General features: G+C 40.9%; 1 protein-coding gene across 1 annotated transcript in view; it reads right to left on the reverse strand.

The window, feature by feature from the left end:
- Positions 1–22,820, reverse strand: part of LOC126481954 (protein nervous wreck) — a 724,156-nt gene that overhangs the window by 422,773 nt on the left and 278,563 nt on the right. The window contains exon 3 of the mRNA XM_050105913.1: positions 13,106–13,151. Within this exon, the coding sequence (XP_049961870.1) occupies positions 13,106–13,151 (46 nt within the window). The remainder of the gene's footprint in view (positions 1–13,105; positions 13,152–22,820) is intronic.

The raw sequence follows: 22,820 nt of genomic DNA on the forward strand, positions 1-22,820 counted from the left end.
CTCTCACTGCATCGTGAAAGATTCAGTTAAAGCCTGCTTATCATGAAAAGTTTAGCTCATTATGTCATTTTAAGGCAGCTTTCCAGGATTTCCCGAGGTTTCCTTTTGCTTAGCATGAACCTACAGGACGGACCAGAAGTCGCGAATGGATTATAACTGAGAATAACTTTTTTATTACTCTTTTCTCCGTTCTTTCTAAGATTGTATTCCGCACGTAAGTGTAAAAAATCTCGCTTCTTGCCCTTTTAGTCTGTGAAGTATCAATGGAAATTAATGATAAAGAAAGAACTTAGTCACAGTTGTATAGCCTTCGTTACTTCTTGCCCACTCATTTCTTACTTCAACTCTACGAGGCACATCCAACTATTCCCCAAGTGTATATTTTGTTAAAGGAGAAAACCATAGAGTGATTTTCGGCACGTATCGAAGGGAACCATCGTCCCAACCAACTATTCGTGCCTGGCATATCTCGTTTATGGAAACGGGATGTGAACTCCACAAACGTAGGGCAGGTCGTTCATTTTCTTCAGAAGCCAACGTGGATGAGATACGGCAAGTGTCTGTTAGCAGTCCGACAATATCGGTCCGTAGGGCGCCCAGAGAGACGAGAAAGCCACGATCAGCAGGGTACAAAGTCCAGCGTAAGGGCTTACGTCTTTATGCCAACAAGGTGTAGGTGCTTCAGGAACTAAAGGCGACCGACAAACATACCGTTTGCAGTGGATATGATAGCCAAGACTGGCGCAAATAATGACTTGTTGCAAAAGATCTGTTTCACTCCAGAGTCAAGTTAACAGGTATCCGGCAAACCGAAACGGCATAATTTTCCTATATGGGAATTACAACGTTTTCATGTCACACATGATACAGAAATAGATAGGTTCGGGTTCAAAACGTGGTATGTACATATGTACAGCTGGAACATTGGTCGAGTCAACGCATCTACCATCTACAGTCTTGTTCACAGTTATTATTGACTTCCTTGTACCTTATGTGTTTCGGCGTTAAGCCATTTTCAAATTATCTACAATAAAATGGATGTACATGAGAAACATCTGATGACACTAGATAATAGTAAATCCGCCGTGATAAGCGAATTAGAATTAACAGATACCAAACATATGACACACGATGTCTCTTGGACCAATAAAAAGCAAAACTGAATCTGTCCAACATATATGGATACACAGCATCTCGTCAGTCTTAAAGTCGTGTGATGTACGTGCAAACTGATTAGAATGTGCTCACGGAAGCCTGAAGGAATTAAATCTACCAGGTGGCGCTTAACGCATCACGGTTAATACATATAATATATTCTGATTGTGACAGTAATTTATATTTTGTGATCATTATACAGTACAGAATAACAAATGTTCAAGTATCATATTTCTAATGAAATAAATAAAACTATTATTTAAACGAATGCTGTAAAACGTGTGGTGTGCCGGCCGAAGTGGCCGTGCGGTTAAAGGCGCTGCAGTCTGGAACCGCAAGACCGCTACGGTCGCAGGTTCGAATCCTGCCTCGAGCATGGATGTTTGTGATGTCTTTAGTTAGTTAGGTTTAACTAGTTCTAGGGGACTAATGACCTCAGCAGTTGAGTCCCATAGTGCTCAGAGCCATTTGAAAACGTGTGGTGTACGTATCCCACACCAGATGGCGCTGGTGTATAATGATGTCCAAAAAGTTTAGAAAACTAGAGATCCTACTTAATATAAGTACAGAATACAGATAGTAAGGATATAATAAGCAGACAGAGATATAGATACAGTCAAACACAATTAGTGTTGTTCAAAACTGGATCTGAGCACTATGGGACTTAACATTTGAGGTCATCAGTCCCCTAGAACATAGAACTACTTAAACCTAACGAACCTAAGGACATCACACACATCCATGCCCGAGGCAACATTCGAACCTGTGACCGTAGCGGTCGCGCGGTTCCAGACTGTAGCGCCTAGAACCGCTCGGCCACTCCGGCCGGCACAGTTAGTATTGTATACCAAGAAGGGAATACATTTTTTTTTGCTATTTTGATGTAAACAATAACAATTATGTAATGCTCCTTGTGCATTTCATCAAAACTCTACTACTCGAGTCTTCAACACTGCATTGTCCGCTATTTTATGGAATTCTATGGACGTTGTTTTATTATTTTGACGTTTACACGATATATTATTAGAATTCATGACCTGTGTACTCCTATTATAATGCTCCTATGTCTTTAATTTTAGCCATCAGCTTACTGATCTCAGACAGTATACCCATTCCCCGCATACCAACGTACAATTTCAGAATTGTAACTTTGTATTTTCTTCTTGGTATACAAAACTGGTTATGTTTGAGCATATCTATTCCACTGTATTGTTAACTTACTATTCATATTAAGTACGATCTGTAAATTTCTAAACTCTCTAAAGGCTGAAGTGACAAATAATACAGACATCATTATACACCAGCGCCATCTAGTCTGGAACTCGTACACCTATCTCATTCCAACTTTCGTTTTAACTAATATTTTTATTGATATTATTAAGAATGTTCTACTTGAACATTTTTTATTCAGTACTGTACGATGATCACAAAGTAGAAATTACCTTTCAGTCACATTGTATTATACAGGGCGAGCATTAATAAAACCGACAAGCTGAGAGTACGAATTCCTGACTGAAAATAGAGGGGAAAAGCTCCTAAGGGCATATGTCTGGAAATGCATCGTTGCTACTGTGGATGGCGCTGATGGATGATGGTTCGTATGTCAACGCACCTTGTATTCCTTGGGTGTTGCTGCTGTCGTTTGACGCAGCATTCTGTAAGCAGCAGAATTGTCCGGTATTCATGTCGCGAAAAAGCCGAGATGGTGTCTGTGTACAGTTAAGGTGGTGGTAGCGCGGTTATACCAAAACAAGTACCCTCACAGACACCAACCACGTCACACAACATTTCAAGCCTTTTCTGGGCATTTGTGTGATGACGAGTGCTTTCAGACAGACGAACGTCCAATAAGGCGGCAGACTCTGCCTACATCTGATTTGGAGCTCCGGGTTCTACAGGATATTGAGACGAGCCCTATTACAAACTGCAGGCAGCTGGCCTTCCGATATGGTGTAAGCCAAAGTACGATCATTTGTACCCTGCATGAAATGCTAATACCTATCCCTATCACCTGCAGTCCTATGGAGTCTACTTCGAACATCTGTTGTGATGTGGATTCAATACAACTCCATGCTGTTTTCCAGGATAATTTATTGTTGCACACACATCATCCATTTCTGCACACATGTTCATAGTACTATTTTTGTTGGGTACATAGTTCTTCGTAGTCAGCGCGTACACAACATTCCCACTAGAGCGCGCCCCGCCAAGCACAACAGCGCAGGCGCAGCGCTCGTCTGTCTCCTCACTACGAGATGGCGCTGCCATTGAGACGGACCAAATTCTGCTTCCGCCGATCCGCGTATTAATATGTAACACAGCCAATGAGATTGCTGCTAACATAGAACCTTTTCTTCTCACAGATCACACTAGCGCATGAATGCGCGAGGTATTATAACGAGTGTACAGACCTCCAATAAGTCAGTCGGCATTAGTCTGTACCAGTCTGCATTAGTCTGTACCAGTTCTACATTTGTCTATACCAGTCTATAGTCAAGTTTCAGTCTGCGCCTAATAAGATTACCATATTCCTGTACACAGCCATGAAGATAAATGTATAGACACTTTTGGCAAGTATCAGAGATATATGTGAGAATAAGATTAACGTACCAATACCAAAGGAACTTCAGATTGTCAATTGTAAATAGCATCCAGAACCAAGTTAAGCAATTTTTATGCTAGTTATTATTTTAATAAATGTGTGTGAAAATTAATCAGGTTCTGTTTAAAGTTGGTCACCGTCAATCTGCTACTCTAAGCGTGCAAGTGGCATTTCTATCGTTTGACTGTACGGCAGAAGATAACCACGCTACGATAAGATCACGAGACATATTGCTGACACTCGCCTACTTCGTTACAACGACGAGTCAAATAATCTGATGGTGTGTGTACTGAAGGACTTACAGTACGCACACCACAATTTTCCTCCATTGCCAGTCAGGAATCAGTCTCTGCAATTTGTCGGTTTTACTAATGTTCAGGCGCTGCAGTCTGGAACCGCAAGACCGCTACTGTCGCAGGTTCGAATCCTGCCTCGGGCATGGATGTTTGTGATGTCCTTAGGTTAGCTCGGTTTAACTAGTTCTAAGTTCTAGGGGACTAATGACCTCAGCAGTTGAGTCCCATAGTGCTCAGAGCCATTTGAACCATTTTTACTATTGTTCACCCTGCATATCACAACAGTCATGTGTTAAGTGCCATCTGATATGCTTTCTTCCTCACGCTTTCGTGAGCACATTCTAATCAGTTTGCAATTACATCACACGACTTTAAGACTGGCCGCATATTGTGTATTCACATATGCTGGACAGATTTATTTTTGATATTTATTACTCCACGAGGCATAGTGTGTCATATCTTTGGTATCGGTTCATTTGCTTGTCATGGTGTATTTATGGTTATCTGATATTATTATGAGGACCGTAAGGTCCAATCGGTCGCGAAATGGAAACCACTGTGAAAATCTAAAATTGTTTATTTGCAACAGTTAACTACACCTTCCAGCTAATTCTCTACATAGTTGCCCCTCCGACTGAGACATTTGGCGCGACGTTGTACCACCCTTCCAATACCCTCGTCACCGAAGGCAGCCGCCTGTGTTTTCTGCCGATTCTCGGCGCTGATCTGCAGCTTTTTGTCTTCATAGCCATCAGTTCACGTGCGCAGAGACGAAACTCAGAGGGAGCAAAGTCTGGACTGTATGGCGGGTGATCAAACATTTCCCATTTAAAACGCTGCAGGTGCGTCCTCATTGTCCCTGCCATCCACAGCGGAGAGTTGTCGTGAAGAAAGAAATGCATGACAGCTACACTATGTGGGCTGCATGAAATCAGGGAAATTCTTTCAGGCACTCGTACTTGTAGGAAGACAGTATATTCGAGGCATCTCTACGTGCTCACTGCCTGCTCAGAAGTGAAAAGAGCGAGGTGACGCGATCGACAGCCTAGTAGAGACACTGTCCAACACATCCAAGCAAATACTGATCATATTTTCGCCATGGTTTCCATTGCGCAGTTGATCAGAACTTACTTTCTGAACAGCCGTCGTAGATGTTTCACTTTATTATAGATCCTTTGAAAATGGCGAAAACTGGGATGCCTAACATGTAACAAATTCAATAAAAAATTGTGATCGGACAAAAATGTTTTTATGGTACAACCAAATGACTGCGACAGTTCACAAAGCATTATGCAACATATATCAACAGCACCGTTTAACTGGCTATGTTTGACGAGTCCGCTGGACTATAACTGGAACAATTTTAACCTGAAGTCATATTAAAGCAGAATAGACCGCCACTTCACTCTTCCCTAAATGCACCGTCAATTTCTTGGTGAAAATTTCCGGATAGATGGATTAGATTAGTTGATCTGTTTCGGTGGCCGTGACGATCGCATGATCTCTCACCACTGCACTTCTTCATATGGGGTTTTGTAAGGGATAAGGTGTAGTGAACCAAGTTTATGCCCTACAGGACCTAAATAAATACATTCGCAACGCACTGGAACGTATCGCCGTGGAGTTCCAGGAGCAAACACGAAAAGAATTTCTTTGTGGTGCTCTCGGACGTTCAGCTGCGTGCAGTCGTTTACGTGAAACGATATTTCGATAGCATATCTTCCCGTCATGTTCAGTTGATACAAGTAGAACGTCTTTGCTATACAACCTTCTTTATAGGCCTACTCTTATACACTTTCACCATATTCCATTGAATTCCTTGTAGCTGTGCAGAGTTCCGCAACTTGTGGTTTTGTTGGTTTCTTGAGTTCCGTGTGTTTTCTGTGCTCCTGGCAACTTTCTTCTTCTCTCCGCACTGTCTACCCGTAATATAGCTCACCGAATTTGAATAGAATGCGATATATCTCTGGTCAACGTCCATCGTACCAAATAATTCACATTTTTTCGGAGAGGGAAGGAAAACGTATTTAATGTCATAGCGAACCAAAATTAGCCGGTTATGTTCGATACAGCGAGTGGGTATACTACGCAGTATGATCCACAGAGCCCGTGCAGTATCTGACGAAGAAAGCCTGCCAACTCAACCACTGTAAAGATATATTCACGAAGAAATGATACGGTGGCAGACAAATCCGACGTGATTTCAGGTAGGAGGTGCAGACCCAGCAAATAGGACACGAGGAGTGGGATAAGACAATGGCGTATCTGCCGTACGCCGGAAAAGTATCGAACAAAACTGCAGAATCTTGGCTCGATGTAACATTAAATGTGTTTTCTGCCCGCCTCCGAAAACGCGTACACTATTAGGTACGGCGAAACATAGCGTGGGACTCCGGAAAGCAGGTGTCTACCGTGTACCATGAGAATGCGGTAAGGCATATATCAGACAGACCGTGTGGATACTCGAAGAATGGTACGAGCAGCACAGCATACACACCGAACTCATGCAACCGAAAAAAACGTCAGTTTCCGGAACACTGCGTTACTATAGGGGACTATATGATCAAACAGAAGTACTGAAAAAGATCTTATCATTTTGCGACTTTGCTCTAAAGTAGGCTATTGAAAAACGACTGACCGACGGGCTGCTGAATAGGTAGATTAATTATCACAAAGAAAGCACGCCTGTTCATGATAACCGATTTCATTGGAATTTGTGGTTTACGCGAGCCTCGCCAGAAATGAAAGTGACAGAAATGGGAACCTTGTATGACCAGGCGTTTAGATAACATATCATTTTTTGGGCGAGGCATGTGAGGCATTAGCCATTTATGTTAGCGTAGTTGCCAGGCATCGGTTGCCGCAGCGGAAAGAGTGCAGAATGGTAACAGGGTCCCGGAGTCGAGTCCCGAAGTTGACAATTTTTCATTTGCTATTTTTACTTTACTAGCAAAGTAAATAAACCAAGATGCTAAATATATTCTATTTAATAATATTTTCGCAAAAGACATGAAAAACAAAGGCAAAGGAAAATTTAGGGTAGCAAATTTCTAAAAAGTGATTGTTCACCGAGGTGACATATGCCATTCTATAGCGATACGCACATATAAAAATAGCGGTATCACATACATAAGGTATAAAAGGGCAGTGCATTGGCGGTTCTGTCATTTGTACTCTGGGGACACATGTGAAAAGCATTCTGAGCCACGCGGAGTGGCCGCGCGGTTAGAGGCGCCCTCAGTGACAGGAACCAATTAATAACAATTTTAGCAATTAACAAATGTTCAAATGAATAATGACAATTCCCAACATTTATTTACAACAGATAACGAGGCCCTAGAAAGAACAGGAGGATGGTAATAAAGGGTAAGAACTCGGCCCAGAAAAATAAGGGGATTACAAACACTGTAATTAAAATAATTTTGAACAATATGTGATAATTGCCTTTAACGGGGCAAGAGACCCCCATACTCTTAGTGAATACCACGGGTGAAATTCTTCATGCTCACCAACATTTTTAAGAGAGCGTTAACTTATGAATCTTTTCTCTTTTAGAATTACAACCACAGTAAAAAAATACACCAGTGTCAATATACAGCCTGAAGGTACGGTAATATACAAAATTAAAACCCTTATCTTTAACATAGAGTTTAGTGACCATGTGGAGAGCACAAGCTGTTAAAGCAGACATTCCAAAATAGTTTCAAAGACTTTGAGGGGTAGTGAAAAACGAATAAAATTTATCTTGTATATGAATTCTGTGCACAGAGTGCCCTCCCATAACACCATCACACACAACAGTAGACACAGTTAATGCCTCACTAGCGCAACTGCTCAACAGACACCGGAGGAAAAAAAAAGTGTACCAATAGACTAAGGGCATTTGAAACAAGGATCACAAGCCTCAACCAGATCTGAACACTCACACTTGTGCACAACAGTACAAGGCCCACAAGCAATCAAGTTTAGCACAGATACCTGGAGTGCAGAGCATGCTTTAGTTTCAGACACTAGGACAAAATTTGAAATAAAAAATGTTACCAGCATAATATGATACAAGCTTTGTGCACTGTATGAAATCACAACCCAACAATAGGTTACCCAAAAAGCCGGAGGTTCGAGTCCTCCCTCGGGCATGGGTGTGAGTGTTGTCTTTAGCGTTAAGTTAGTATATGTAGTGTGTAAGTCTAGGGACCGATGACCTCAGCACTTTGGTTCCTTAGGAATTCACACACATTTGAACATTTGAAGCTTTCTGACTTGATTATGATCACACGACGGGAATTAATAGACTTTGAACACGAAATAGAGGTTCGAGCTCGACACATGGAACATTCCATTTCGGAAATCGTTAGATAATTCAGCATTCCCTGACTCAGCACACCTCTGAAGAAGGTCACTTGCAAAAGTGGCCGAAACGGTGAACAATTTTATACATCGACAATCCGGTCAACAGCCCCGGAAAATTTTATTGACATTGACCACGGCCGCGGAAGCCTATGCTTACACCACTGTGCTTTTTTCATTGTATCTTCACCTAGTGTTTCTGATAACGGCCACTAGGGCTCGAGTGCAATAACGTCGTCACCGGCCGCGGCGGCCGAGCGGTTCTAGTCGCTTCAGTAGGGAACCGCGCGACTGCTACGGTCGCAGGTTCGAATACTGCCTCGGGCATGGATGTATGTGATGTCCGTAGGTTAGTGAGTTTTAAGTAGTTCTATATTCTAGGGGACTGATGACATCAGATATTAAGTCCCATAGTGCTCAGAACCATTTGAACCATTTTTCTGCAGTAACATCGTGGTCAGTTAGTACACTGTCAAAATATCGTGTTATGTAAACTACTGGATCTGCCTGGACAGCGATGGCAATGCAAACAGGTGAGTCGCCCGGAAAGCTAATGATGAGAGATCGAGAAAAGTTGATTACCTACTGGATCTTGTCTTTACAACTAGGGTTGCAAAGAACTTCATGGATTATCTTGTTATAAACTGAAAGAAGTTATTGTTATTTAGTATAATTTTAAAAGTATCACAATGCAAAGTTGTAAAGATAATATATGGGCACACTGTGCATTCCTGTCCATATTACAAACACATCAACTGTACGAAGCGAAAACATAAATACACGTGATTCTGTGTCATATTTGCTGTTAGCGCGACATTTTATTAAGGAAAAACATGTCCGAGGTAGGTGAAACGTTTTGAATCATGTTGCTATCAGTTAAGAGCATTGACACCTCTTTCTGGTCAGTTAACACGCAATTTAAATTAATACCGAAGATCTCGCTGATAGTTGTGATAGCAATTAAACTAGCGCGCCGTTCTCTAAAAGCTTTTACGCAACTCGTGGGACTACTGCTGGCTTTCAGATTGATAACCGAATAAGCCACGGGAGCTGGCTACAGTTATCGTTAAACGTGTGGGGGCGTCTGATCCAATATAAACGCAAATGCAGTTATGTAACAAAACTGACTTTATTTCTCCTATGACAACCAACGTGACAAAACATTTTCGGCATGCGGATAACCATGTTAAAACCCCATTAGAAAATTAAATATCAGTTAGTTGTTTACTAGTTCTAGTTTTCATAAATCATGAATATGAAATACCGCAACTCTTAACCATTGGAGCAGTTAAAGAAAAATGCAGAAGCAGTTATTCAGCATCCATGAAGGAATTGTTTCATGTCGAGCTTTGTGTAACCTTTCAATAATAAAAGACGAGTGCATCGTGGATATTCTGCACCTCTGGTCGTCTCTAGTTTCAGAATGCATTACCGTTTCTTTAAGCGCTTCCCTTGAAAGAATAGAGAGTAGTTTCATTGCTAAATTTATTGTTGCGCAGGGAAGTAAGAACTGTCAACATTTGATTTTCTGTGCAATATCAAATAAAGAGTCCTATAGTCACGCAAATAAATCGTAAAAATGTCCAAAGATGAAAAAGTTTCGGTTACTAACTGTACAGCACGAACCATTAGTATACGTCAGCGATTCTCAATCTTCCAAGTTCTGTGACTCCCCAAATAGAAGGTATAAACGAAATTAATATTTCACAAAAATAACAATTAACCTTACTATAACTGACTGAATTTCGACCGATATTAAAAATGCAAAAAATATTTAATATTATGTAATCACATTGCACTAATTTTATATAGTAAAAAAGTACCGACAGTAAAAAAAAGAATATAATATTATAGTTCCTATTATTTTATGTCACTGCGTTTATATCGACGGTTATGTACATGCATGTATGACGTGAACATGCCTGAGCAACTCTTAAGTGCGAACTTGACGTGTACTTGCTGTTTGTAATTTGGCCACCTTCTATAACACCCGACGTGAGAGCGTGTTTCAACATGCATATGGATGCGTTCGAACAATTCGTGCGGTCACCAGTACAAAAGAGACGCTTGCGATTGCACAACTTCAGTTAAGTTTCGTAAGCGAAGCTTGCGTCTCGTGTCTTTATTTTATCGTGAGATCAACCGCGAAACTGAATACTTTTTTTTCTTTAATTTCGTGTGCTAAATATATAAATTTGTGATGAAACGAAGTGATCCACTTGCATCACGTGAACCCGTTGGCAAAAAGGTAACGCTGTACAATGATAGTTATTTAAATTACAGTTTTACCTCGTTTGATGTGAAGCCATACTGCGTTTCTGCATTCAACTTCTCACCGATGAAAGCATGAAGCCATCAAAATTAGTTCGACACTATGAAACTAAACAGCTGACTCATTGAAACAAACCCTTACGGAAGAAAATTATGTAGCTCGAGAAATTAACAACCTTCACTTGTAAGTCGAGCCATACCGACGGAAGTGCAATTGAAGCATCTTGCCTCGTAGCGTTAAGAGTAGCTAAAATGTCCGAACAGCCTACAGTCGCCGAAACCACATGTAGCCTGCTGTAGTTGATATGGTCAGTGTTTTAACAGACGTCGATTACTACGTACCGTAACATTTCTGAGAGGAAATCACGGTTCCAGTCGCATACCTTGTGAGGAACGGTGTCAAAAGCCTCCTAGAAATCTAGAAATATGGAATCAATTTGAGATCCCCTGTCGGTAGCACCCATTACTTCGTGCGAATAAAGAGCTAGTTGTGTTTCACAAGAACAATATTTTCTGAAACCGTGCTGACTGTGTATCAATAGCCCGTTACCTTCGAGGTAATTCATAATGTTCAAACACAGTATACGTTCCACAATCCTATTGCAAATCGATGTTATTGATATGGGTCTGTAATCCAGCGAATTACCCCCATTTCTTTTCGTGAGTACTAATGTGACGTGTGCCACTTTCCAGTCTGTTGGTACGGATCTTTCGTCGATATGTTGTATATCGATATGTTTCTGGAGAGGTTCTACCTTAAGCGAAACACAATGTTTTATTTTTATGATTGCTAAGTACGGGGCTATTACATTGCAATGCTCTGAAGCGAACCTTATTGGTATGCTAACTGTATTGAGATATTTGTCATTATTAAGGGCTTTATGCTACTTGCTACAGTGAGGATATCTATTTCTTACTCACATTTACAGTTCTGACAATCCTCAGAAAATAGATTCACATAATCTTAATCACTGATATTAGACAGGTTTACTATAAGTAAACTTCACTATGAGGCAACCCATTTTCAGTATTAATGTGGAACTACAGTTTTTTCAATAATCATTATGATTCTAATTGCTTTACATTGAATGAGAGAATATTGAGAAACACAGAAATCATTTGTAGGACATTGTGTAAAATTTATCTGTTGTGCACATGTCATAAATTATGTTTACTTACAACGGGGGAAAACTAATAAGAGTTCCAAAAAATTATTAAGGTATACTGAATAGACAGAAGAATAATTGAAGAACGAATAGCAACAATAAAGATAAACAATACAGAGAAAGAAGCTACAATTCTTAAAGGTGCTTGAGAAGGAAGTTATTTATCACCGTTCTTGTTCAGTTTCTATACAGAATGTGTAATAAATGAGTTCAAAGAATGCTCTACAGATATCAAAGTAAATGGAGAAACATCACAAATACTTAAATTTGCGGACCACATAGATGTGATAGCCGCAGATGAAAGGAAAGATGAAGGCACCTAATATATGAGTACAAAATTGAAATTGTCAAGAAACATCAGAAATTCCAGGAATCAAATAGAAAAATATTGAAATTACATGAAATACGTTAAAAACAAACAGGCCATAGAAATATTTAGGGAGTATGGCAGCTGAAGACGTGCGAAGTAGACACTATATAAAACCAAGAATTAGAGAGGCAAAAGTAATCTTTGTGAATAAAATGAAAGTGCTTTACTCATAAAAACATAAATACTGATACGAGCAAACACTTAAAAATCTGCGTCTGGAACATAGCATTTTATGGGTGGGAAAAGTGGTTCATAAATAGCGATAGAAAGAAATTGCTTGAAGTGAAGTGTTTGAGATAAAGTATTGCAGACGCTTATTAAATATAAAATAGGTGGATATAACCACGAAGTCTTTCAAAGACATAATGAGAAAAGAATATATGATGTAAGTTCTTAAGTCACTAAGACATCTTAACCATTTCCTTTGTAAGCTATCTTAAAGTAGCAGTACAAGGAAGAAAACGCCACTAAAACTGCGATTAGCACTGTAAAGCAAGTCATAAATACTGGGGGAGTCAATAAGTACGCCAAGATGAAATAGCTTGTAACAGATCCAGAGCGAGAGCTGCCAACCAGTAGAAGGATCAGTGACCAAGAATAACAAGGAAGTCACGATTATCAGCCTAGCCGATCGGAAAAGGAGGATTGCAGTTTGATCTGATGATTTTAACGGAACTATCTCCATGACGCGCTTGCCAAAACAGAGCTTCTGTCAACTATTGCAGCGGTGGAACCCAGTCCATTTAAAACAGCTAGCGCTAAGGACTCTGGCCTTCGCTTGCGATAAGTGTTCACTACTTACTTGACAGCCCTGGGTGAACGTATCACCGTTTTAGATTGCTTGAGACAGGGTACCCATCCAATTGATCACATTGATAACTTTGTGCACCAAGCTTACCTCAGAGTATGACTTCTCGATTGCTGATCTTTTGAGGGTGTAGTTCCTGAAAGGAAAATGGTTCACTGTTAGTTTGTAACTCTATGGCTAATTTATACATGTAGCAATATTGCAGTATAAACTCACACACATACACAAAAGGTGAAAGCAGGTTAGACACAGATTGCTACTGAAATCACTGTACTGCTTCAAACGTCTGTTACCAGTGGAACTAACGTTTGCTGTGCTCGTGAACCTCAAAACACAAATTAATCAATATAGCATGTTGTACTTTATTAATAAAATTGGAATACAAGCTATAGAAATTATATTACGTCGATGAAGGGTTTCCTGATAGTACAGTATGATGATACAGTGCGGTATCGCACACTTAACATTAAAATTGGTTTTGTTTGTTTAGATTATTAAGGTAAAACATTCCTTTATCATTAAATCCCAAATTAATGTTTATATTAATATCTCATAAATCTATAATTCTGTCAACTTGTTATGGATATTATTGATTATAAAACGTAAAACATGTTTCTTAAATAAAAGTTGCAATCAGAGAAACTGTGACAGGAAGGCCTGTGATAAATGCGCCCAACGATAATTTGTAACTGGCGTGGTACATGTTTGGCAGTGCAATCTTTTTAAAAAAGACGGTTCACATGCTCTTGGAGTTGGAACTTTCAAGATAACAACCATTGTTTTGCGACGAGTCATTCAAATTTCACCATCAAAAGTTTCAAAAAGCTTAACAGAGTGAAATTCATTTCGTGACTTATGGGTGCAGCTTATAAATTTTACAATAATTTTGAAATTTGCCTTGTTATCGGTAAATACTGTATAATGACACCTATTACAACAGTGATTAATTCGGCGTCGTTGTGGGCGCTCATTGATGTTTTTTAATATGATTAATGACGGCCCCAAAATCTATATCAAACTATCTTCAAAATTTATCATTCTCACGAGCCAGTCGAAAAATATTCACGATCATAGGAACTAACAATGCTCAGACCTGCTTTTACATCTACATCTACATGGATACTCCGCAAAACATACATAAGTGCCTGGCAGAGGGTTCATCAAACCACGTTCACAATAATTCTATATTATTTCACTCTCGAACAGGATGCGGGAAAAAACGAAAGCCTGTATATGAATGAAACCTGTATATGAATGTCCGAAAGAACAGATACTACGCATTTATATAAGTGATTCGCATAGATTGGCAATGGATCCATTATATTCACTGCGGATGCACAAGTACATCCGACCACCTGCAGGAATCTCAAAGAAGCGAGTGTGGAGGAAATAGGGACTGCAGACAGGTGGCACTAGGAGGGATTGTGTGTCGGCGGAGTGGCGTGCCTAGATACGTGTGGCATAGTGGTTAACACACCTACCTAGTAAGCAGAAGATCCCACGTTCGAGTCCCGGTCCAACACACATTTTCATTCGTCGCCTCTGATGCTGCACGAAATCCTGATGCAGCTGATATAACTAGTACCGTCCTTTTCCGTTCCTCTCTCTTCCCTCCCTTTCCAATTAGAACACCTATATCTTTCCGTGCTAGCTCTGATTTCCCTTATTTTATTATGATGATCGTTGCTCTCTATGTAAGTCGACGTCTACAAAGTATTTTCGCATTCGGAGGAGAAAGTTGGTAATTAAAATTTCTTGAGAAGATGCCGCCGCAACGATAAACGCCTTTGTTTTGATGATGTCCACGCCAAATCCCGTATCATCTCTCTCCTCCCCTATTTCTGCTAATGCAGTGGTCTTCATTGCCTTCTGCTTTCTCATGCAATTGATCGTTGTTGATTCTTTCGCCTTTTGGGGCATTTTACCCACCACAAGAGTAAGAGAACGCCCTAAACCTCTGTCCGCTCCTCCATCCTCCTTGACAAGGCCACTGGCATAATGAAGGTGACAACTAGTCCTGGAAGTCTTTTGTCGCCATTGCTTATTATTTTTAGTCAAAATTTAAGCAGTAGTAGAGTTCGAACCCAGGACCAAAGTTGTAGTGTTTTGCACTCAAATATGTTACCCGTAGACCAAGGGTACAGCCAGTAGACAACGTCAGTTGTTGTAGCACAAACCATAATGGCACACTAAGGATTCTCGATGATATTAAGGCAGCAGTCAATCTTCAATAATTCATTATTAAAACCCCTCCAAATACACTACTGGCCATTAAAATTGCTACACCAAGAAGAAATGCAGATGACAAACGGTTATTCATTGGACAAATATATTATACTAGAACTGACATGTGATTACATTTTCACGCAATTTGGGTGCATAGAAATCAGTACCCAGAACAACCATCTCTGGCCATGATGCTGGCCTTGACACGCCTGGACATGGAGTCAAACAGAGCTTGGATGGCGTGTACAGGTACAGCTGCCCATGCAGCTTCAACACAATACCATAGCTCATCAGGAGTAGTGAGTGGCGTATTGTGACGAGCCAGTTGCTTGGCTAACATTGACCAGACGTTTTCAATTGGTGAGAGATCTGGAGAATGTGCTGCTGGCCAGGGAAGCAGTCGAACATTTTCTGTATCCAGAAAGGCCCGTACAGGACCTGCAACATGCGGTCGTGCATTATCCGCTGAAATGTAGGGTTTCGCAGGCATCGAATGAAGGGCAGAGTCACGGGTCGTCACACATCTGAAATGTAACGTCCACTGTTCAAAGCGCCGTCAATGCGAACAAGAGGTGACCGAGACGTGTAAACAATGGCACCCCATACAATCACGTCGGGTGATCCGCCAGTATGGCGATGACGAATACACGCTTCCAATGTGCATTCACCGCGATGTCACCAAACACGAATGTGACCATCATGATGCTGTAAACAGAACCTGGATTCATCCGAACAAATGACGTTTTGCCATTCGTGCATCCAGGTTCGTCGTTGAGTACACCATCGCAGGCGCTCCTCTCTATGATGCAGCGTCAAGGGTAACCGCAGTCATGGTTTCCGAGCTGATAGTCTATGCTGCTGCAAACGTCGTCGAACTGTTCGTGCAGATGGTTGTTGTCTTGTAAATGGCCCCATCTGTTGACTCAGGGATCGAGATCTGGCTGCACGATCCATTACAACCATGCGGATAAGATGCCTGTCATCTCGACTGCTAGTGATATGAGGCCGTTGGGATCCAGCACGGCGTTCCGTATTATCCTCCTGAACCCACCGATTCCATATTCTGCTAACAGTCATTGGATCTCGACCAACGCGAGCAGCAATGTCGCGATACGATGAACTGCAATCGCGATAGGCTACGATCCGACCTTTATCAAAGTCGGAAACGTACTGGTACGCATTTCTCCTCCTTACACGAGGCATCACAACAACGTTTCACCTGGCAACGCCGGTCAACTGCTGTTTGTGTATGAGAAATCGGTTGGAAACTTTCCTCATGTCAGCACGTTGTAGGTGCCGCCACCGGCGCCAACCTTGTGTGAATGCTCTGAAAAGCTAATCATTTACATATCACAGCATGTTCTTCCTGTCGGTTAAATTTCGCGTCTGTAGCACGTCATCTTCGTGGTGTAGCAATTTTGATGGCCAGTAGTGTACTTCTGCGTGAGGGGACGCGGGGATCCTTGGTCATAAATACTCTGTTTGGTATTTACCAGAACAAGAGAGTATTTACCAGAACAAGAGATGCAGCAAGATTGTTTCAGCGATTGTTAGAATAATTAGGAAAGCACGTAACGCTCTGAATTACCTAATTGCTATCATTTTCTCAAGGAAATTTCCTGAAGAGCTACTCCGTAAGCTGGAATGAATATTTTAGTTTATTTATTTATTTATTGTTTATTTATTGTTTATTTAGTCTGATTGTTTATTTAGTCTGATCAGATATACGAGAAGGCCATAAGGCTCTAGCCTTATGGCCTTCTCGTATATCTGACCAGGAACACACACACACCACAGAATATTACGTAGCTGTCACGATAATAATTATTTGCATTATTGAAAATAATAATAATTGGAAATAATAATAAAACTAAAAAAGTAATAATAAAATAATAATAATACAGAGGATTAGTTTTGCACTTTTGAAGATATGTTTAGTATCAGAAGTGGAAGGAATAATCAAAGAGGAGAGGACTTAAATGAAAGTGACGGTTGCTGTTAGGAAAGCCCTGAATTTCAATACAAAATTCTGCAGACTAATAAGAGGGAAAATGGTACGGAAGGAAGGGTTGCTGCAGACAAGTATCTAAAAGAGATAACTATTGCGATAGGTGGACCATAACCTGTCTATTGTTTTTTGGAAGGATTTTAATTTCTCTGATATCTTTTTGTTCCAAAATCGTGTTCCTGATACAGAAAATGATTTAGAAAACATGGCAGTTTTATGTAGTGGTATGGAGGAAATTTTACTTTGCTGTGAAAGATTATCCTGTTGTGCTGTTCAAATAGTAATTAAGGGTTGAAGATAAATAAAAGGGAATGCTTTTGAATACGGAATAGGCGTCACATAGACAATATGGTTTAGAAAAGACAATATGGTTTAGAAAGGGCGATCATGTTTGCGTCTAAAACATTGACAATTTCTCAAAGTAATTACAGTCAAACTGAAAGGGAAACCGTCACTATTATATTTGTACATTCATGTTAACGCGAGTTCTGATCAGAGGTTTTGCCCATTCATGGATTGCATCGAAAAAAATAATGTCCCTGATTAAAGTAAGTTATATCGTTGTTGAAGATCTTTGTAACAAGTACCAGTTGTACAGAACATGCCGGATGCTGTCCCGTTTCCTAATAATCCTTATACACCGTATTTTCATATCCAGCGCAAAGTGAGTGTTGCGTAAGCAAATGGCAATCACAATGGAAGCTTCAAGATGACTACTAGTTACAAATCCACCCATGCTCACGCAGTAAGTACAGAATTCGTTTCAGGAAAGAAATCGTCACATACACGTCTGCCGATACATTAAAACAAATGCCATCTTCTTGTAACCGAGCCAGTACACAGCATTACAATATGAAACTGTCATGTGACTTCTTGCTCACCATCTGAAGATGCGCCTGAAAAGATTCGAAAACCAGTTTCTAAAATGAACTAGTGTTTCAAAAAAGTGTTTGGTTGCAGTTCCATGTATATATTTTTGCTGTCAAAAAGTCCCACGAATACATTCACGACTGAATATTCATTTTACACACGGATCGTAAGCCATTGGCAGCTATATTTGGACTAAATAATGATGTTGCTTCCGGAATATCACAATGCTTACAGCGTTGGGCCCTGCTTTCACCAAACTATGAAAGAACGGAAAAACTGATAGAAGCCGACCTCCGGAAGATCAGTTTGGTTTTCGGAGAAATGTAGGAACGCGCGAGGCAATATTGACCCTACGACTTATCTTAGAAGATAGGTTAAGGAAAGGCAAACCTTCATTTTAGAAGATAGGTTAAGGAAAGGTAAACCTACATTTTTAACATTTGTAGACTTAGAGAAAGCTTTCTTCAATGTTGACTGGAATACTGTCTTTGAAATTCTGGAGATAACAGGGGAAAAATACAGGGAGCGAGATCCTATTTGCAGCTTGTACAGAAACCAGACGGCTGTTGTAAGAGTGGAGGGGCATGAAAGGGAGGCAGCGGCTGAAAAGGGAGTGAGACATGGTTGTAGCCTATCCCCGATGTTATTCAATATGTGCACTGAACAAGAAGTAAAGGAAAATTTGGAGTAGGAACTAAAGTTCCGGGAGAAGAAATAAAAACGTTGAGGTTTGCCAAAGACATTGTAATTCTGTCGGAGATAGCAAAGGACTTGTAAGAGCAGTTGAACGGAATGGACAGTGCCTTGAAAGGAGGATATAAGATGAACATCACAAAAGCAAAACGAGGATAATGGAATGTAGTCGAATTAAGTAGGGTCATGCCAAGGGAATTAGATTAGGAAATGAGACACTTAAAGTAGTAAAGGAGTTTTGCTGTTTGGGGAGCAAAATAACTGATGATGGTCGAAGTAGGGAGGATATAAAATGTAGACTGACACTGGCAAGGAAAGCGTTTCTGAAAAAGAGAAATTTGTTAACATCGAGTACACAGTTAAGTGTCAGGAAGTCGTTTCTGAAATTATTTGTATGGAGTGTAGCCATGTATGGAAATTAAAAATGGACGATAAATAGTTTGGATAAGAAGAGAATAGAAGCTTTCGAAATGTGGTGCTACAGAAGAATGCTGAAGATTAGATGGGTAGATCACATAACTAATGAGGAGGTGTTGAACAGAATCAGGGAGAAGAAGGGATCGGTTGATGGGACACGTTCTGAGACATCAAGGAATCACCAATTTAGTACTGGAGCGAAGTGTGTGTGTGTGTGGGGGGTGGGGGTAAAAATCGAGAGGGAGACCAAGAGATGAATGCAGTAAGCAGATTTAGAAATATGTGGGTTGCAGCAGTTATTTGGATATGAAGAGGCTTACACAGGACAGAGCAGCGTGTAGAGCTGTATCAGACCAGTCTCTGGACTGAAGACCACAACAATAACAACGTGATTACGAAATACTTCACAGGTCCATGTCTCAACATTCGAAAGCAGACGTCCTATCACGATTGTCAATAGCGCAGGACAAAAGTTGCGATTCTTCTGCTGATGTATGCTTCTCTTTGGGTGTTATCAGTAAAGATACTGCTGGAAACTTTTCATTGAATCATCTTGACAGCAAAACTGTGCCAGAGGATACAGTGTTATAATACTAAATTAAGTTGGAGTCCCCGTTAGATATTAAGTTAATTAGTTAACAGAAATTAAATAATACAAACACATGAAATCGTCTACGAAAGTGTCATTCTGTTACACTGAGAATCACAGAAATGTGTGTGATGATTCCAGGAGAGCTAAAACCGGAAGTGCTTCAAATGCTACATCAATGCATCTGGGTACTGTACACACCGAACTCTTTGCCAGAGAATTGGTACCGAAAAAGTAGATAAAGATTCAGAAACGATGCTAATGGAATGCCACTTATATCAGAAATACCAGTCAGCTCCACTGCAGCAATGTTTTCCTTAGCCACAGACAATAGAACCCTGGTCATGTTTACACATAGACTATGCTGGGCCGTTTTTGGGAAGCTACTGGCTGATTGTTATAGATGCACTTTCTACATTCCATATGCAATACAAATATCGTGTATTACTTTTGTGAAAGCAATCGAGATTGGTCAAGAGTTTCTCAATGGAAGGAATGCCGAAATAAATACGAACAGACAATAGCACTGAATCTTCATCACATTTCAAACTTTTCTGCGAAGAAATGGCATATCACGTAACAAAAGTGCATCTTTTCACCCTGAAGCAAATGGACTCGCTGAAAAATTTGTAAGGACATTCAAGTCTCGTATCACAAAGTGAACACAGCCATACAATAAGGTTATTGTGTTATTAGTTTTTCTGTCTCAGCACAGAGCCACTACATATGATACAAAATCATCAGTGGAAAAATCAAGTGGCAGACTACACAGTACACTAAAGTCAATACGAAAAGAATTCGCGCATCCCCAGACCGAGCAGATACAACAGTCGAAATTGAAGATTTTCAAAGTGAGTGCCATTTACCACGTAAAGAATGGAAAGAAATCTTCAGTACCTCGAAAGAGATACAACAGCTTGGAAACATAATGTACAGGGTCCTGATTAGTAGTAGAGTTACGATGCTACTCATAAATCGAAGGAAGCCGCACTGTGAATATTCATAAATATGCGGAATTCCTGGGTTGTTTTCTTTCACAAGCTCGCACAACTACTATGCAGCCAGAGGCATAGTGATCTGCAGTTGCACTCAGCAGTTGTGTTCGACTTCGCCACCGGCAGTGGGACCCAGCTGTACAAAAAAACGACGTACAGATGGAGTTGGACATCGTCCCTCACCCCATAGAAGCAGATATGGATGTTGATGTGGCGGGTTAGCTGGATCGACTGCTCTCTCATTCAGTTTTGGCTACGGTTTTCCTCAGCCCTAATTGGCCACTTGACGAGTCCGCACAGTTGCTGCTTGCAAGCAAGCCACCTCACAACAGCAACTATTTTCAGTGGCAAGTGGTTCTCTTCTTGCCACACATATATATAAGTTTCACGCGAAATATGTTTGGTGAATGCAAGATGGAGACTACATTTTGCTTTCTGTGATACTGCTGCTCACATTGGACAGGGTTCAACTACCTTCATGCGAGTGTGAATCGATGGGTTGAAGGGGGCTCATACACAGTACTATGCAGGATCTCAGTGGCCCAAAGCGAGCAGATCCCGAAAGGACGGACATTGTCGGGCTGGATCGTATGGCCTCGACAAAGCCCTTGAGTCAGAAAATGCTATTGCTTGCTGCAAGACAAGTTTCCTCATTGATTGTGTGACAATGCCTGGGGACCACAGATTGTCAGCAAGGCAACCATTGCTGTAGGCTCCGTTGATACGAAAGCAGACAGAGGTGATCCGATAGTGGTGCACATGACAACCGTGGACAGTAGAGACAGAATGTCATCTCTTCGGACTAGTCACGTGTGGAAGCTCCGAGTAGGGTGATTGTTGCCAGATGGCGTTCGTCTTCGTCATATGGATACAGGACCTGGTGTGATAGTAAGGCGTATGGCGTGCCACTGGATAAACAATACTATCTGTCTGGATTTCACAGAAACTGTTGCATTTCTGGAGTGTTATGGCTGATAGCTGTGCCCTATCTTTGATGCTTGGTGAAGTTATCTTTCAACAAAATAACGCAATGTGAATGTTGGCCTTGCTGTCCTAAGGTATCTTGATACAGAGGGTGTTTGGATGTTTGATTGGTTGGATTGGACAGCATGTTCTACGTATCTATTACCCCGTTGATAAAATTTGGACATGGAGTGCTGGGAGGCTGACAGGTCACAAGTCGTTAGTCACTACGACTGATGAAAGCTGACACAAACTACACAGTCCTTCACAGCAAGCGTCAAGATGCTTAAAATTAATCTGGGTGGGGGGGGGGGGGGGCCTCATCATATAAAATCTTGAACACTAACAAATACATAAAATATAAATGTGACGTTTGGACGACGTTACAACATCCTTCCTCAGAGGAAGACTTGGTTTCACCGGAGGAGAAGTGTCCTATTCGAACTGATCATCTGCGGGGCACAAGTCTTAGCGGGCACGCAGGCGACAGCTATACAGAAACTGTCAGTGTATTTCTGCACACACCAGAAAGAAAACGTGCCCACCAAAAGACAGCCGGCCGTTGTGGCCAAGCTGTTCTAGGCGCTTCAGTCTGGAACCGCGCGACCGCTGCGGTCGCAGGTTCGAATCCTGCCTCGGGCATGGATGTGTGTGATGTCCTTAGGTCTGTTAGGTTTAAGTAGTTCTAAGTTCTATGGGACTGATGACCTCAGATGTTAAGTCTCATAGTGCTCAGAGGCATTTGAACCATTTTGAACCAAAAGACAAGACCTCATTTTCAGACAACGTCAATCATCGACAGTCCAGATAGCCCGCTAACAGCCTCTGTCCTACCCTCTTCCTCTCTTCATGACAAGCGTATTACTTTGTAGGGCCATTAAACGTCCCCTATGGTGTATTGACACCGACAGTTTGCAGTAATCGGAGCACCACTGCTCCAGTATAATGAGTATTGTCCTGAAACAGGCTGTTGTAATATGGCGGAAACGTCGGTTTTATAGTTTATATACTTTAAAACATTTTAATGCGGTACAGCAAGCAGAA

The sequence above is a fragment of the Schistocerca serialis genome, chromosome 5 (genome assembly GCF_023864345.2).
Source record: "Schistocerca serialis cubense isolate TAMUIC-IGC-003099 chromosome 5, iqSchSeri2.2, whole genome shotgun sequence".
In the NCBI taxonomy this organism is placed as follows: domain Eukaryota; kingdom Metazoa; phylum Arthropoda; class Insecta; order Orthoptera; family Acrididae; genus Schistocerca; species Schistocerca serialis.